Genomic DNA, 18,572 nt, shown 5'->3' on the forward strand with positions numbered 1-18,572 from the left:
CTTCTTACACAAGGCAATTTAAATACCAAAAAAATAAAAGCGAAAATCGGCTATTTTAGCTGTCAGGCGACTTACGGAATACAAAGTCAGTAATACAGTGCTCCTTGCCGATTTTTCTATTAGTCATCGCCAAAACAGTCGCTGGCGACCTGTTTGTCAGGATCGTCGTGAAAAAAGTCGCAGTAATTTTGAAGATGGCGGAGAAAATCTATACAATTTACAAGTAGTCGCTACGTCTCTACTTACCAGGTAGACAATTCGCGTTGATGATTAAAAGTTTGTGTATGGAACGCTCACAACGCGGTTCTCACGACGCAACTATAACATGAGGTGTACGATAGGCCTAAAATGACATGGTAACTAAAGGTTATAAGTAAATGTATTAATAGTTTGAGTAAAGAGCAAAACTATGTTAAAATATGTACATATATGTCATGCTTCGTGTTGCCCTCACAGCGGGAGGCGCGTGGGCACAAACAGTTCAGTGTCCAGTTATCCAAATGTTTCCTGTTCAACGCAGCGTACTTATCACACAAAAACATCCGCTTCGTTGATTGAAAAAAAATGTACCAGCGATATACAAAACAAAATATTAGTTGTATATTATTTTTAACACAGTCAATTCAAGGAAAAAAAGATGTAGGCGAACAATGAAAGAACAAAAATGAATATCAGAGAAAAGTTTAAGAAACTCCTCGGATAAAAATAAAACTACACACTTAAGAAAATATTATATATTAAAATCACATTTTTTATTAGTAAAATTAATAACATTAGTAAAAGTGATTTTGAAAAAGTGAACAACCATAATTTATTAAATAAATTAAAAACAATCTAAGATTTTTTTAACATAAATATAGATATCTGAAAAATCAACTCGATAAAAAGCTCTACAAAACGCGATTGTAAAAATTAAAGCAATTACATTAAGGCCAGTCTATGTACTATTTTAAATTGTGTGGTAAATTAAATTTTTCAGTTATTTTTTACTTAGTACCAACATCACGAGATGTGACAGCGACCTTAGTGCGTGTGACATTAGTTGTAGAGTTGGCGGCTTTAGCAGTCGTGCCGAATTTTTTGACTGTGGTTGTAGTGGTTGTCGTTGACGTTCCTCCATTGGGTAAGTGTTGTACATCTGTGTTTGAACGAACTTCTTGAGAACCAGCTTGCTTCTTTTCAAAAGCATTAGTATTACTAACACTCTTATCAGTAACTTGCTTATATCCTTCCCTTTCTACAGATTCTTGATAATTTTGACTGGTATTTGATCCACCTCTCTCGCCACTTTCATGCAGATGTACAACTCCTCCTTCAACAGGAACAACTTCATTTCTATTGTACCTTTCGAAGGATCCATTTCCATCAGACGTATCTATTGTGTAGGAACCACGACGAATGGGCTTTTCTGGTACCCAAACAATTTCTTGAGTCAGAGTTTCTTGGATTGGTTCAGGTGTCGCAGTTGTACTCCTGGCGTCACTGGGTGGTCTTATATGAGTTACTTGGGTACGAGTATCATAAATATTTATATTTGTTTCGTTCGAGTCGTCGGCATGGTTTTGCGGTATTGTATTGTTCGATATATTTTCGTTTGTATTGTAGGTTTCGTACCGAGGATTCTCAGTGTTTGATCTCGGCGTCGAAACCATTTGTGTTCGCGTTACACGGACTTCCTCGTTCGATTCTTTTTCTGTTTGTCGTTGTGGTGTAATCGGCCTCAGTTGACCCAAGCGAGGTGAATGCTTAATGCCGAATGTTATCTGTGGTGTTTTACTTAACTGCACCTGAAAATGTATTAGTAAGTTTCCGTGTTATATGTTTTATTATGTGAATTCATGGATTTTTACTAAAATCAAATATACTACACATGACAAAGATATTGATTAACATTATTCACCTTTTCGGGGGAGTAGGTGCCAGGCGCGGGAACACGAACTCGGTCGTCTACAGGAATTTTATGACGTCCTGAAAACGTGTAGACCGGAGTATCCAAAACAGATGGTATTCTGTACGTATTGGGGGCTGCAAGCAAACAAAATAAATTTTAACAAGAATTATTAAGACTTGTTTGATATTCAACTAATAAATTTATTTCACTTACCAGGTGTATCAGCATATTTATCGGTTTGAATCTTGACTCCAAAAGTATATTGAGGGGAATATGTTAGCACAAATTTATAACTCTTCTCTGGATTGTATGTGCCAGGAGATGGGACCTTCAAACGTTCGTCTATAGGCTCCTTGTGTCGACCCGATATTGTATAAAGTGGAGTCCGAACGGTTGTAGGAATATTATAAGTATTAGGCGCTTAAATTAAAAATAAATTTTTATCAGCATTGCATTTTTTTACAAAATGATTTCAATAAAAGTTCGTAAAAGTAATACTAACCGGGTGTATCCTGAACTTTCAAGGTATCTGATTTAATCCTAAAGGTATACTGTGGCGCATGAGGCATCATAACTTTATCTGCTTTATCGGGATTGTACGAGTTTGGAGCAGGGATGTTATCGGGCTTAGGAGGATTTGTCTTAATTCTGAATGAATAACGTGGAGCGTTATCCAAAAGAATTTTGTCTGCCTTGTCAGGGTTATACACATTAGGCGCCGGAGTATCATTGATCTTCTTATTGTCAATCTTCGGACGGAATGTAAAGGCGGGCGAATGCTCATGGAGTACTTTATCAGCTTTTTCAGGATTATATGCATTAGGCGCGGGATAAGAAGACGGTTTTTCTGCTGGACCTTTCACCCCAAATGAATATTTAGGTACACCATCTAACAAATGAATATACTTGCTTGGATCGTAGGAATTCGGTGCCGGCGAATCCACTGACTTAGGTAGGGAGTGTTTAATCCTGAATGTGTAAGAGGGAGAACTTTCTGAAATCGCATTAGTCCCTTTTTCTGTGAAATAGGTATTTGGTCCTGGAGTATCAATGACTTTGCTTGGATGTCCTTTACCAGCTATCGTAAACGTAGGAGTACTGGATGGTAGATTTGGGTCATAAGCGTTAGGCCCAGGAGTATCTGATGGTTTTCCATTTGATCCCTTGCCAGAAATAGTATATTTAGGAGAATCATTAGGAATATTTGGGTCATAACTAGTTGGACCAGGAGTGTCTGATGGCTTTCCGTCTACTGGGCGGCCTGAAAATGTAAATTTGGGAGAATGTTCTGGCAAATGTGGGTGATAGGCATTAGGTGCTGGTACATCAGATGGTTTTTCTTGAATATTCCTCCCTGCCATAGTATATCTCGGAGTCCCATCTATTAAATGAGGCTCGTAGGCATTTGGTCCTGGAGTATCGGATGGCTTAGCATCAGTACCTTTGCCATACAGACTAAACTTAGGGGTCCCATTTAGTAATTGGGGATCGTACATGTTCGGGGCGGGTGTATCACTGGGTTTGTCGTTGCAATTCTTAGTTCTGAAACTATACGATGGTGAAGAATCCCATAAAAGTTTATCGACTTTATCTAAGCTATAAGTGTTTGGAGCAGGGGTGTTGTCATGTTTTGGCGTTACTCCCTTTCCACTAATAGTGAATTTTGGTGAATTGTCCAAGGTGTTTATGGATTTTTCTGGAAAATAAGCGTTAGGTGCAGGAGTATTCTCAATTTTCTTTAAATGTTCTTTTGGACGAAATGAATATGATGGGGATGATTCGTGCAAAAGCTTATCTGCTTTGTCCGGACAATATGCATTTGGTCCTGGAAGGTCGTCAATTTTGCTTGATGGTCCTTTTCCGCTTATTGTAAATTTAGGCGATGCATCTAAAATTTTAATACAATTCTCTGGGGCATAGGCATTAGGCGCTGGGGAATCGCTTCTTACAACATTTTGTTCCTTAATTCTGAAACTGTACGATGGAGACGATTCATGTAAAACTTTGTCAGCTTTTTGTGGATTATAACTGTTAGGAGCAGGGGTTTCATTAATTTTAACGCACTCACTTTTTCCAGAAATACTAAATTTTGGTCCACCGTTAAGCATATGCATTGACTTTTCTGGAGCATAAACATTTGGTGCTGGAGTTTGTTCAATTTTTTCAACAATTTCCTTAGCGCGTATGCTATATGCTGGTGAACTTTCGTGTAGAATTTTATCAGCCTTCTGTGGATTATATGAGTTTGGCGCTGGTGTTACTTCATGCTTTTCTGCTGCTCCTTTACCGGCTAATGTATACTTCGGGCCACTTTTAAGGACATTTAGTGACTTTTCAGGCGAATATACATTTGGTGCAGGGGCATCATGTATTTTAACAATCTCCGTTTTCGTTCGGAACGAGTAAGCGGGCGATTTTTCCCTCAGTACCCTATCGGCCTTTTCAGGGTTATACGCATTCGGTGCTGGTAAGTATTCTATTTTTTCAACTTTTGATTTACCAGAAAGGCTATATTTTGGCGATTTTTCACGGAGAATTGCATCGGCCTGAAAATATAGAAACCAACAATTAAAAAAAATATCCAACAAAATATTTAATGCTAACTAATCTACCCAAGTGGAAAAAAACATTGATACGCATATGATATAATAAGATAAATTTTTGCTAGTAAAATATTACAATAAGTAATGTTCATAAGTACCTTTTTCTTAAACGTTTTTAATATTAGTAGCTTGGAAACTTGCATATATTTTAAATGGAGTTATTCCAGTTTCTGGTTCCGTATTGTAAAAACTTTTAAATTTACTATTGGCAGAGTCATATTAAAGCATTAAACATTTTTAAAGTAATGAATAAATTAGTACGTGTAGATGAATTTAGTAGAAAAGTTAGGACTATGTTAGTTACAGGGTGGTTTAAATTGTTGGGATTTCTTCTGGAGCAGGATGGTATGCAGGTTGGCCGGCGTAGCGCGAGTGACGTATGCCAAATGTATGTGATGGCGCCCACGGAAGGTTCACGCACACCTATTGTTAGAAGATATCTTTAGTGAATGTTAATGATGATAATAATTAATAACATCCAAAGATTTGACAAATTCAGGTTAAAAAGTCAGTTCACCAAGGAGTTACTTCTGTTTGTAATTATTGTTAACAAATAGCGTAAATCATGCAAAAGTTAAACATGAACTAGGATCATAAACAGACAGACATATACATACACGGAAATTATGATCGGGAAAGAAAGTCGAAGCAAAAGAACTTACAACAAGAGCAAAATCAAAATAGGTGTATACATTACCTTTTCAGGGCAATAAACTCCGGGTCCTGGCACAGAAGCAGAAGGTTGTTTGACCTCCCTTCTTGGTGCCATGGTGTATGCGGGTGGTCTCTTAGTGAGTACCGCTGCTGCCTTCTCAGTAGTGTATGTACCCGGACCAGGCATGGGCGTTTTGCTCTCGATAATTTTGCCCCGACCGGTTATGCTGAACGCTGGTGCTGCGCGTTTACTGCCCTCTTTCGCTTCTCCGAGGACCGGAGGCATAGAGTAGATGTTGGGTGCTGAAAAATTTATAATTCGAATTCTTATAATTCAAAATCTATAAAAATGTATTCCGAATTATTTTTATGGAAATCGATACAATATATCACATTTTAGAATAAACAGAAAGATAAAAATAGTTGAATATTAACATTCAACAAAATAAGCGACGGATAATATTTATGTATTTAAAAGTTAAAAACAAATTATCAAAATTAGTTACTACAGCAATTCGAATCTAAAACTCAAATAATAAAAGTGAAAAAGTCTCTGACTAATACTTATGAAATATAAACAATGAAAAAAATAATACTTAATGCGGAAACTAACTACTGAAAATGATCGAAATACAACGAAGGTGTGAAAGGTGCAAGATGAACAAGACACAAACTAAAAACAAAAGACTGTACAAAGAATGAAATAAATAAGAAACAAGCAAAATGACAAATTCACAAAACAGAAAAAGACCAAGATACATCTATATGAAGTGATACAAATTTACGGTTTCTGCGAGCAAGACACAATGTAACAAGACCATAAAGATGTACAGCACGTAGATGATGAGCGAGACACAAGACACTACGAGATGACTTGTAGCATTAGCACCTGGGGTCTGGCTACCGGGCTGCGGCATACTGACTCGGAGACCGATAGAGAAAGCGGGCGCGTGACGAGCAGATTTGCTGGGCTCGTAGTCGCAAGGGGCGGGCGTCGGGTGCACTCGCGGCGCTGGCCATCGTCCGTGCAACGACGCCGCGGGAACCGACGCACGACCTGACATACTAACGCTGTTATACTTTCATATTAAGCTTACAGCTTACAAGCTCTAGATTCACATTAACTTAGAGCGAAACCAATTTTTCCATTAAAAGAAAACCAAAATTAAAGTATTAAATTTATTACCAAATACCTATTATTTTAAAACTAGCATTCGAGTAAAAATATTTTTTATCTTTGAACTTTTCTTATTTTCACAATGTATTTAGAAATTTAGACAAATATTAAAATAAAAATTAAACTTTTGTTGATCCAACTTAAATAAAAACCTACAAAACTGACGTGCATTTTAAATAAACTTGAAATTTTCCATTTTTACCGTTTGGTCTTCAAAGCTCCAACTAGTTACTTGCTACAGCAAAACATGTTTTAAAATTAGAAATTAAAATGACATTATCATATTATTCCTACCTCGAATCAAACTTGGACCACGGGAATTCAACACACAAACAAATATCCAAGATTTAATACACAATACGTAGTAAGCACGATGCAATTGTATGAACGTGGATGTGCGACTGAGGCTGGCTCGATCGGATATCGGCTCCCAGGCTCAGCGGACACCTACGCCACATGACTCATCCCCGATCACCTTCGTGAACACGGACTTATTTGGCGACAACAAACACGACAAGTCGAACTTATCCAACAATGTCGGAGCTTTAACTTATCCAAGTGCACATTTAAATCGAGGCTAATTATTTCATTCATGAACACACTGCCTTTTACTAAATAATGTATTACAAATTTATAGAAGGTATAGCGGATTCAAGACATAAAACCAATGCATAATTTTTTCATGACCATATTTGGCGAATGGCTTTATCATTCGTTTCCTAAAAGTTTATATATATATATTTCGTATTATATTATATATATATATTTTTTTTTGAAGCCGAAGGCGTATACTAGTTTTTGAATGTATGTAAATATATAAATATTAATGCAGCTGACTGTACAGTCGGGCTGTTCGATTACATCATACGTATACTAATTTGAACTGTCACTTAAACTGTATAGTTCTCAGATTTGCCTTCATACCTTTAACTGAGTTGAAACTAACAGTGTGTAGCAGGCTTTACTACAGAGTGAAAGATTCCGACAGTATATTTACTTCGTATTTTTCATAATATGTTAGATGTTAATGTGAGGCAAATAGGCCTTTTAAAGTCATCTGCAAGTATCAATTATAACTTATATGAGTAGGTACAGATCAATAAAAAACAACCGGAAAGAAAACCAAGCTAGGACATTTCATGTTTTCCCCCTCATCTACACCGGAAGTGTATACGTATCATGTTTACCGCTCTCACATATGATAAATCTAAATAGTTTACAGCAAACTTATTATACAGCTTTAATGACTTCGATTTAAATCGTCGGGCGGACATTAAACAAGCGAACAGGAAGAAACTTATAAATAAGGCGGGCGACGTCGTTAATGCAAATTATACGGCGTCATGAAATCATGACCCATTTGAAAACACGTATACCCTTACAGAAGTATTTGTAAACATTGCATTTTCAACATACTAAACGAGGTCACGACACATTTACCTAATAAGTAATTTCTCATATCAATCAGGTACTGTCCAAAACAATCTTTTCACCATAGAGTTAATAGGAAAACAGCTCCTTTTTTATGTAATAAATCATGTTATAGATGCTATGGGATAGATCAACTTGAAGAGAACTCGCTGTTTGAGTAAAAATTGATATAATATTTTTCTAATAATGCTCAATATCTTTTCGCATTTAATACATAATATTACAAAGTAATGTAAAATAATTCTATAAGTTGTTACATCAAGCATGTATCCCAGTCCCGTCACCTGCACTTGTCACTACAATTACTCAATTAAATCATTATCTTGACCACCCACGCTAATTGACATTGTGTCGGCGTGCGAAATTGTCACTGCAATCAAACTCATATGGTACGTTATTTAGACAAACATCTGAACAAATCTGTTAGCTTTTAAGTTTAATACGTAAACCAACATACTAATAATATAATTATCCTAAAGTTTATTTTCATAATGATAGCATATTAGCTATAATATTATATTCATCACTGTCTAACTATATTATACGGTATAATTCTAGCAGAGATGTTGACTATAACACAACAAATATCAGTCGTGGGCGGCCCTCACTCAATTGTCCGTCGTATAAATTACAATTATCTAGTTCACGACAATTTTCAGATGGAGTCTTGATCAAACGATTTCTAAACGATGCCAAACGAAGACTTCGATTTAGCTTCGCTCCGTTGAACATATTGACAACATATCACATGCCTGTTAATTCTACATTAAACTAAAGTCAGTACCTATATTATTTCGTAGGCATTCATCTTAGAATATTAATAAGCAGATTTAAATTATGCTCATAAAATAAAAAAAACTGTTAACAATTATAAAGTAGAAAATATTACTGTTCCCAATTAAGTTCTCGTGAATTTAATGCCTTTATATAGTACTAAAGATAAGAAAGGTGAAACTGAATTATGTTTATAAAAAAATTAATGTTATTATTCACCTCGAGGTTTTTCACTATCGTACAAGTGTAATGTAAATTAAAAACCCAGCGATTAAAATATCATACTAATATTATAATAGTGCAAGTTCGAATGTGTGTTATTACGTATCTCCAGAATAGTGTAATGGATGTCGCTGAAATTTACCATAGATGTAGAAAATATTTCATAGTCTACAAGTCTTTTTTTAAACACAGGCAAAAGCTATTAAATATAGATAAGAAGACGGGTCATGAGCTCATGAGTAATGCAAAACAAAGCAGTTTGTCTGGGGAAATACTAAACATCACAAACAACAGTCCTGATAAACCATTCTTTCAACACTTTTCCATAATTTAAAAACATTCTTTTACCAGCTTAATTAATTGGGGTAATCACTGACTCTATGGTCTTCTCAATCTATCTGATCTCGTCAATTTCATGTATTTACAATGCATTAATAATATTTTATAGAATACTAGCTGCCGCATGCGATTCCATCCGCGCGGTATGAAAAAAAAATCTCAATTAGTTCCCGGCAATTATTCGAATTTTTCCGTAGACCTCCACTAAGATTTCAAGACCAAGAAAAGCAAATTCGTTCAGCCGTTCTCGAGTTCTACTGAGACTAACGAACAGCAAATGATTTTTATATATAGATATATAAGATAGTATTGCATAGAACGGACTAACCTTTGGCCGTCATTCCTTCAGTGTTGTAGGTGGCGGGTCCGGGACCTGCGTGCCCACTTGCGGCTAGCTCCAACTTCTGTCCGAATGTGAACGCCGGCGCTCTCGGCTTGCGGGATTCAGGTGGTGGTTTTCCTACAAAAGTAACCGTATCATCATAGCAGTACAGCATTTGTTAACACATACATATTATGACTAATTTAATTTCATTCTGTATTTATACTCCACGTAGGTGCTAAATTTAAGGATGTAACACAATTAACAATTTATTACTAAAAAGATATCTCTGCCTTTATTACTTAAGTAAATTGACAAAAAAATAAATTATACACGCGTGAAACATAACATTTTATAAAGTTAGAGATATTGTTTATCGTTAAATCTCGCAATTTTTTAGGTGCCGACGTGGGTAATGATTTACATATTTACAAAATTACATTTTAAAAATAAATAATACGCCGTAAAACATATTTGGAACATACTTTTACGAAACATAAAAGACGAAAAATAAGAATTAATTCTTTTGGTTAACAAGACCGGTAAACGTTTCCAGCAAGAAAACAACATCGAGCTAACCTTATGAAGGTCAGCGTCGCCCACAGACGGTCCAGATGGCAGCCAAACACGAATTAATTAACACTTCACGAGATAATACGACTTAAAAGTCCTGATATATTTTAAAGTATTTAATAACAAAGTTAAACGTCAAATAATGCGATGCACAATATTCTATGCGTCTGCGTCGTTTGAAACGAGAAAAACAAGTACTGAATGTTTTGCGGAATGATGTCACAGAGCGTCTGAACGCGAGCGAGGCCGCGCGAACGCGATAATCTCGCAACCTCCGCATGATGTCAGCGCTACTTGCGAATCGCGAACACCTCGCCCAAATCCATACATCACAAGCTGACTTATTAGCAAACCAAATTTTATATCGCATGTTGTTTATAAAACGAACACAAAATTCCATTTTTACGATTTGACACGTATTGTAACAAAGACGTAACCATAATTATCCATTTGAAGCGTTTTAATTTTTGTCACCTGAACACGAATCCTAAATTTACTTTTAGTTTATTCTATTATATGGAATGTAACATGCAGACTATTTTACGGCTACCTAAATTTCATTTTCTTTAATCCGGAACTTAGGAAAGTGTAACTGTTTCGAAGAAGCTACAACAGCAACTTATTAATTGAATGTACCTATTAATGAGGGCAGGGAGACGACGGCCGGCCCTGGGCTGGCTGCTTCCGCGGCGATGGGTCCTCGGCGCTTTGTCGGAGTCCACGGGTTCTGACGCACACCCATCGATGAACAAGAAAAATAGTTCTTCGATAACGTAGTCGTTGTAGGTATGTTCGTACGTCGAATCCCCAAACTCTGCAAATTACATAATAAAGCCTAAGAACTCTTTAGCTGGATATGTAAGATACCACATTTTTTGGAAAAGAAAATCTAAACACAGTAGCACCTTTCATTAAAATGTCACAATTAATTACTACAAGTCGTTTGAGTTCTTATTTTTGGCGAGTCAAAGTTAATTTCAATATTTTTAACTTAAATTTACTAAAATTTTAAGATGAAAATATGGAAAAATGTTGTAAAGACACAGCTCACAAGAAAATTTTGTTTTACAAATAACACCATTGCTTGACCTGTAATTTTTAAAGGAAATGATGTTTTATTACGCTAATACAGCAGTCTACGTTAAACAATTTCTAACCCGTTGTTTCCAAAAATAATTAGTGTAACAAAACTTTTTAATTACCCTAAAATGAGCGAAACTTTGTTGAATATACTATAGTAAAAGTTTGTTTGCATATTTGTAGATTTTAACGAATTATGACCGTCTAACAAAGAGGTAGTTGCACTAATTGCTTGTTTTATCAAAAGCTTTAAGTTAACCTAAGTTAGGATTAAGCAACTACATTTTATGCACTGCCAATGACTAGTAAATTGCAGTTTAAGTAACATGGTAAAAAGTAGGTTGTAAAAAGTTGTTTTAAAGCCTACACAAGTATGCGAACATTGCATACTATTGCATAAAAACTTGATATATGGTCAACTGTCAGAGTCATAGGTATGTCAAATGTTTTGCAAGAGCTTTATATGACAAAACAATTTTGTAAGATATTTTGGTATACTAATAATATTTTCGACACAATTCTTTTCAATTTCATTCATTACTGAGTTCAACAAGCACTTTTTGTACTTTCTAAGTTTGCCATTTTACCTTTAATACAGACTTCAAACATCAACACACACAAAATAAATGGGTAACAACATTCATACAACAGTACTATAAAAAAGAATTATGTAAAATTCGATTTCAAATTGTATTTATACACTTTAGGAACAACAGAAGGAGAATTCAATGGGGTAAAAAAATTAAATAAATAAATAAAGGTATATGTACCGATCTAGTTTGACTCATCGCCGATTTGATTACCTTCGCCGACCGTAAAGACGGAATTTGTCGGACCGACATTTTAAATAACTAAGTATCCTTATTAACGAAATATATACTGTAGAAACAACGGTATGAAAATATTAATTCTTTAACAAATTACGAAATACGTTTTCTATTTTTTGTGTCTTGTGATTTATGTCAAAATAATGTTAAGTTTGACATTCGAGATGTCGTGTTTACTGCCAGATATATAAATGAGTATAATAAACTCGCGAAGGTGCAATAGCTGTGATATTTTTTTTTCTAATTACCTTTTCAGTCATGCATTACTTAGTAGATAGTTATATTTAAACATAACAAAACCTAATTAAAAGACTATCTTTGCTTCAACCATCTACAGACCTGCCTTACTCGACAGCCAAACAAAGTTTTTTCAAAATGCTTGTATTGAATAAATATATTGAATAAAATAATATTTGAGAAAAGTTGCAGTAATGGCTATAATTAAACAATGATCATAACATTATACATCATCCAACTCAATGCCATAGTCGATGAATAACGTTGACCTTAACCACCGATTTAACTTGTTCATAAATTGTCTGCTTAAATGGCAAACAAAAAGTAACCCGAACAAAATGGAGATACGTATACCTAACAGAATATAAATCTTTTCATACACTGATTTACATTTTGTCGGTTTATAGGTCCAACGCGAAATATCCTTCATTGAAATGGCGTCACTACTATTTTGGTTGTCGTGCTCACCTTTAATTCTATTATAATTGTAAGACGCTTGAATATGTTCAAGGTATTAGTTGGAATTGGTTTAATCAGAGATGAGAGTATAACCAGGACAAGGGAACAGATAACTTCAACTGACTTCTCGTAACTTTATTGTTTATATAATCTAACAAGGATATACGACCCGGTGATATAGGCACTATAATCGCCATTAGTCAGAAAATATATAAAAACTACATGGATATAAAAGAAAAAAAAAGACATGACAGCTACAGTACTAAAAGGACTTTGTCACACTTTTTTGTCTTTCACAGGAGGGCGTTTGTGAGCTATCATTATTTAGTTTAACATATGCCCACCGGGTCGTATATCCTATTTAAATTGTAGATTATACCAGTAGATATTTACTAAGAATTTAAATTCCAAATCTTAAATGTAATATTAGATTATAGAATATATTAACTGTCTCCCACGTCTCCGTCGGCACATGTTAAATAAATAATCTTAATTACTACATAATTATGTATGCCTATGTGTTCTTCCAGACGTACTGCATTTATAAATTTCTGGGAAATCGATGCAGCTTTTATGAAGATACCTTCTAACAAACATCCAAACATTCGCGTTTAATATGTAAGATTAAAACATAACATGCTTTCATGCAGTTATGCTAAAAATGGTTTAATTTCTGCAGTATATCTTAATGACTTCCCGGCGCCTGCATTTTTGCGGAAACATTTCCAGGGTCAGACTTGCAATATTAACAAAACGGAACAGTAGACATTTTATTAAATAGTTATTTTAATTTGGTATTTAACAAATAATTAAACTCGGTACAAATTGATTTTTAAGAACAATCATGCGGATGTTCGGTAAGGTCAAGCAGAACAATTTTTGTTTCATGTTTAATAAGCCACAAAAAAACTACGTATACGGTTACTGATTTGAATCAGGTAAGTGGCTGTAGAGAACTGAATTATATATTCTATCGTGCTGTTTTTATAAGTGTCTCGTGTCGTTATTAAACCCAAACTCGGTTAAAATATTTGAAAGAAACTAAGTATTCGTTATAATTTCAATAATAGAACTGAATCACGTTAGCAAGTCATGCAAATGTCAAATGCAACTTGTGTTTTGGTGCATTAAATGATATTTTACAAACTAAACATGCTAATATATACATAAAAAGGAGTAGAGTTAGTTTTAACTAAGTCAGAAACAAACTGACTTATTTATGACAAGCAATCGCTCGTGACTCCGGCCGCGGATTAAAAAAAAATCTTAATAGTAGCCTATTTATCCTTTCTGGATGTTCTGCATCCATGCCAAATTTATTGAGATCCATACATCCAAATATTCGCTTTACTAATATTAGTATATTTATACATTTATTTATCATATTCTTAATATATTACATTTCATATAAAAATAAAAAAATAAACAAAATATATTATTTTAAAATAGAGCACCACCGGCTGCGGAGTCCCATGACTCAAACAATCAGTGGTCAGGGCTGCAGAGACAGGAACCTTCTCACGATGCGTGCGGTTTCTAGGATAACTGCCTTTTGTATCGGGCCCTTAATCCAACTGTTTAGCGAGAGCTTCTTGAGATGTTGGTCGAAACTCTTCCCTATCAATCCATTCACCGATACGACTATCGTAATAATGGTAGTCGATTTCATACGCCACATGGCGGTAACCTCGTGAGCCAAATCAAGGTATTTTAACACTTTTTCCTTTTCAACTTTCACGAGATTCTCGTCATGTGGAATAGTGACATCGACTAACATTACACAACTCTCAGACCGGTCTATTATTACTATATCGGGCCTATTGGCAGCAATAGTCCTATATTAATATTATTGTTATAATTTGTACTACGAACATAAAGGTAGTGTTTGCATCATAAATGTAATTGTAATAACCTGCTATACAAGTTAGTGCATTAACAACGCCCACACAACATCATACACGACGGAAATTAAATTTGATTTATCACTCAAATATGACGTCCCTTTGCGAGGACAATGGTTGTAATGAAAAATGTATGTGATTTTTATCGATTTTTGTTTGCTTACTGACAAAAGTGTGACAAAAAGTCGAATGGTCCATGGAAGTACTAATTTTTAACGTAGTTTTTTTTATTACATGTGGTCGAAAACAAACGGTTCTTTTATTAAATTGAATACCTTGTTATACGAAAACAATGAATAATTAAAAAAAAACATTATCCAAGCAAACAACTAGGTAAATCTACCGCTAAGATGCGGTGTCTTCAATGCATTTTAATATTAAACTACATAGAAAGATATTGAAGTTTAATAATTCATATGACGTCAACCGACGTATAGTAAAAAGAGTTCATGTTTGTCATTGAGCTTGAAAGAAAAGTTAATTCAGTGCCAGGCCGTACAAGTCGCTGTCATCGTGAAAAATGAATAAAATCGGATTTGGGCCACTCGTTTCATAGCAGCTTTCCCGATCCCCTTCGCGAAACGAACAGACAGACGATGCCACTCCAACGCTCCTATTAACCTTTCATCTTTTCGATGAAACGATCAAATTCGCAATCACATTGTGAGGTATTCTAAAGTACAGATATAACTCGAACTGCTTGTAATTGGTGACATAGCCCCAGTGGAACATGTATTTAAAAGTGTTTATTGAGACGTCAGTTTTCAATTAATTCTGCCAAAGAAAAATATTTCTCCTTAAAAAAAACCTACTTTAGGTCTTGTGGAGGACGTAATATTATCAAGAATTTCTCGTACATAAATACGTCATTTATTAATTTAATATGCAGTACCAATAAATGCATTTAAGATATACATTAATTAAAGTTATTGACAATTCCTAGATAACAGGACTGACCTTCAGGCAATAAGCACATTAACAGATATCAATGACTTCTTATACTAAGTAAGTACCTTTATCATAAACAAATATAATATTATCGAAAACGTTTGAAAATATATTTAACAAGCACTTTTACTTCAATACTATCTGTCCGCGCGACTCCGTTCGCGCAGAATTAAAAGAAACTTATTGCGTAGCCTATGTGTGTCTAAATTTCATCAAGATCCGTTAAGCTGTTGCGGAAATACCGTCAAATAAACATCCATCAATCCAAACTGATATATAAACACGGCTAAATACTTACTATATTCGTCCGGTGGCGGCACCGACTAGTTTCGAGCCCATCGGGGCCCTTCGTCAGGATGAGTGGTACTGGTATTATTTGGCGGACGCGGCCCGTCGCTCACTGTTTAGCCGTGTTTATATATCAGTTTAGTATAATGTTTCACGAAAGTTTGAATAATCCATCAATCCACCTAAATATTCGCTTTTATAATATTATAATAATAAAATAGTTAATAGTCAGTCTAGCCGGCTCATTATTTTAATAGTCAAACAGAATGTCCTAAATCACTGTCAATTAAAATTGACTATGAGACGAGTATTTAACAAACGATATGATTAATTTATAGTCAAGACCAAGTCAATACGCCATAAAAAAACTAAAGTCAACTAAAGTTTTTGAAACATTATTTACATGACCAATATGTTGACAGTTGATGACGTTATAATTGACTTTATATATTTTGTACATATAAATAGAATATAATATATACTTATGTACAGTTCCGTGATCAATGTATCTTCTTGAAACAATTATAACACGTTTAATGGAATTTTCGCCATACATAGATATACATCAATAAGCATTCTTTTTTAAAGGGACCTTAGTCTCGTGATTCGTGACCTCGTTGTCGTCGTTCCTAGTAGGTGCCTAATCAAGTAAGGTAAGCCTATCTACCTATTTATGTCTAACTGTGGGTGGCTAAAGTAGTTCTTATAAACAAGGCGTTTATACTCCTAATAAAGCCAAACAACCGTGTCAGAAAGTAAACTTCTTCCCACGATAATGACTAAGTCTAAACTATAAAACTGTCAAACTTTCATATGCCTTTCTCGTTATATTCATAAGGATCTCGAAAGGATTAACTCCACTTTTTTATGTAAGAGAAGGGGCAAACAAACACCGAGGTGTTCACGCTGCCCGTATAACATGGACGCCCATGGACATCAGCAATACCAGAGGAACCGCAGATGCGTTACCGGCCTCATGGATAACTATGTGATACATTTTACGAGCAGAAAATATAAAGGAAAAGGCTTTCTAGTGTAATATTTTATGCCCGGATGCTATGCATTGTTATGAATAAAATAAAAAAATCTTATTCTAACATATCCTTTTCACATCATTTCTGGAAATCAATTTACAAAAGTACTTGACAGTGCAATGGTATTACTCCTACAATACTAGACTAGTAAAACAAGTACGAGTACCTATCTTCATAAAGAATATTAAATATTAATGTCATTGTCATTTCGTAACTTTTTAAAGTCGTAAAATATAGCAGGAATTATTATCATGCAAGGTTATATTAATTTTACACCGTCATATGTCATTTATAACGCTATAAAGAATTTCATAAATTACGTCATTCTAAAATTATTTCTTTCTTATATTTTTGTTTATCAAATATCATGACTAGTAATTACTTACCATTATCAACTTAAGTTTAAGTTACTGGGATTTCGAATATTATTAATTTAAAAATATAGATATTAAAAAATCAGGTCTAATCTTCTTAATTCTGTGCAAAATAAATCAAATGTTTTACGCTTACACTCACCTATAATAATGCAATTCCCAGATGATAGTCAGTTATAATCCAATTGTTGAATTAAAAATAATTAAAATATATCGTTATATAAATAATTGTTATTTGTTTATAAGTTAAGATTCGCGAATATTCGATCAGCCAAGCTGTCGTTGTGCGTCGCGTCGCGCGGTGCACTGCGGACGAATGCTCGACTATTTAGCTATTTGTTTGTTTGCTCCGCTAGAAGAGGCTGATGTCGCGTGGGCACTTCCCGCCAAAAACCAGTTGCCTTGGTTACTCTATTATAATGGCGTCATCGCGTGATTTCTCTTCCTATTATTGAACTTATATCAATTTTAATTACCTTCGTTATCATATTGATTATCTACATGGCATATCAAGCAAAAAACCATACCCAAAGTGTTTACAAAGAAAGACCTTTAGGATTTTTTTTAGAAAAAGCTTTAAATGGAGATCTTAAGTAATCTTTAAACAACTCTTAAATGTGGCAGTAAGTCTCTGGCATAACTTGAATGACATTGACCTCTCGCTTCTTACGCTTGTACAAGCGTAAGAAGCGAGAGCGAAACAAGCTGTGACTATTTGAATAGATTAAGAATGTGTACGGATTTTTGTCTATCAATACTCTTTGATTCCGGATCTCAGAAAACAAATAGCTTACATATTTTGTGTCAAATGTATACTAATTTTAACTTTAGCATTTTTGCAGTAAAAGTTTTTGTTACATTCGTATGCTACCTTCTGCAATGCGAACGTAGGTAACACCTACGTAGATGCATCTACTTCCGCATATGCCAGCTCACTTAACAACGTAACAATAACTCCTTTATGATCGAAGTCATGTCGGTAATTTATTACTTAGTCATTTCTGCGAGAGCTTGAATACTACGAGATATGACTGAGATTCCTGATTATATTTCTACTTTGATACTGGACCAATAATTATCATTGCAACTTAGCTTTTAAACTGTCTCTATTTTCATATAATCCAGTGTATTTCCTTATCCAAATCTTCCTATTTGGTCTCTTCTACATTAATACAGCATCCTTTCAAATAGTCTGAATCAAACGTTACTTTTGCTTATTCCAAAACAGATATAACGCATGTAAATGTAATGCAAAACTTCGCAATACGTTCTTAGAAGACTCGTTTTATTCCTATTTGAATAATTCCTTCTAAATTACTGCGTTGGGCATGCGTAAACAATTTAGACTAGCGTAGGTTCTTGAGAACTGACATGACATTAATCTTCATGAGGTGGGACGTAGCAATGAAGATACTAACTGCATTTTGTATTTACCTGT

General features: G+C 34.7%; 1 protein-coding gene across 8 annotated transcripts; it reads right to left on the minus strand.

Annotated features, from left to right (window-relative positions):
- Window positions 1-775: 775 nt before the first annotated feature.
- Window positions 776-17,438, minus strand: LOC106123412 (adhesive plaque matrix protein). 8 transcript variants are annotated; one of them, XM_013319714.1, is made up of 9 exons: window positions 17,277-17,438; window positions 10,623-10,800; window positions 9,420-9,551; window positions 6,038-6,205; window positions 5,192-5,451; window positions 2,394-4,437; window positions 2,105-2,311; window positions 1,901-2,025; window positions 776-1,787 (listed from the first exon to the last, which is right to left on the minus strand). In XM_013319714.1, exons 2-9 carry the CDS (start codon window positions 10,726-10,728, stop codon window positions 987-989), a joined length of 3,843 nt encoding a protein of 1,280 aa, XP_013175168.1. In that variant the 5' UTR covers window positions 10,729-10,800; window positions 17,277-17,438; the 3' UTR covers window positions 776-986. The 8 variants fall into 8 exon arrangements, with proteins under 8 accessions (XP_013175168.1, XP_013175167.1, XP_013175166.1 ...); XM_013319713.1 differs by lacking the exon at window positions 17,277-17,438 and adding an exon at window positions 11,870-12,013; XM_013319712.1 differs by lacking the exon at window positions 17,277-17,438 and adding an exon at window positions 11,837-12,013.
- Window positions 17,439-18,572: the final 1,134 nt, after the last annotated feature.

Source organism: Papilio xuthus, unplaced genomic scaffold (genome assembly GCF_000836235.2).
Source record: "Papilio xuthus unplaced genomic scaffold, Pxut_1.1 DF826115.1, whole genome shotgun sequence".
NCBI classification, from domain to species: Eukaryota; Metazoa; Arthropoda; class Insecta; order Lepidoptera; family Papilionidae; genus Papilio; species Papilio xuthus.

Coding starts and splice junctions, on each gene's coding strand:
- LOC106123412 (XM_013319712.1), bottom strand. CDS start 11,908: ATGTCGGTCCGACAAATTCCGTCTTTACGGTCGGCGAAGGTAATCAAA. Junction 9,552..10,622: donor CTCCCTGCCCTCATTAATAG/GTACATTCAATT, acceptor TTACTTTTGTAG/GAAAACCACCACCTGAATCC. Junction 4,438..5,191: donor GAGTTTATTGCCCTGAAAAG/GTAATGTATACA, acceptor CTATATTTTCAG/GCCGATGCAATTCTCCGTGA.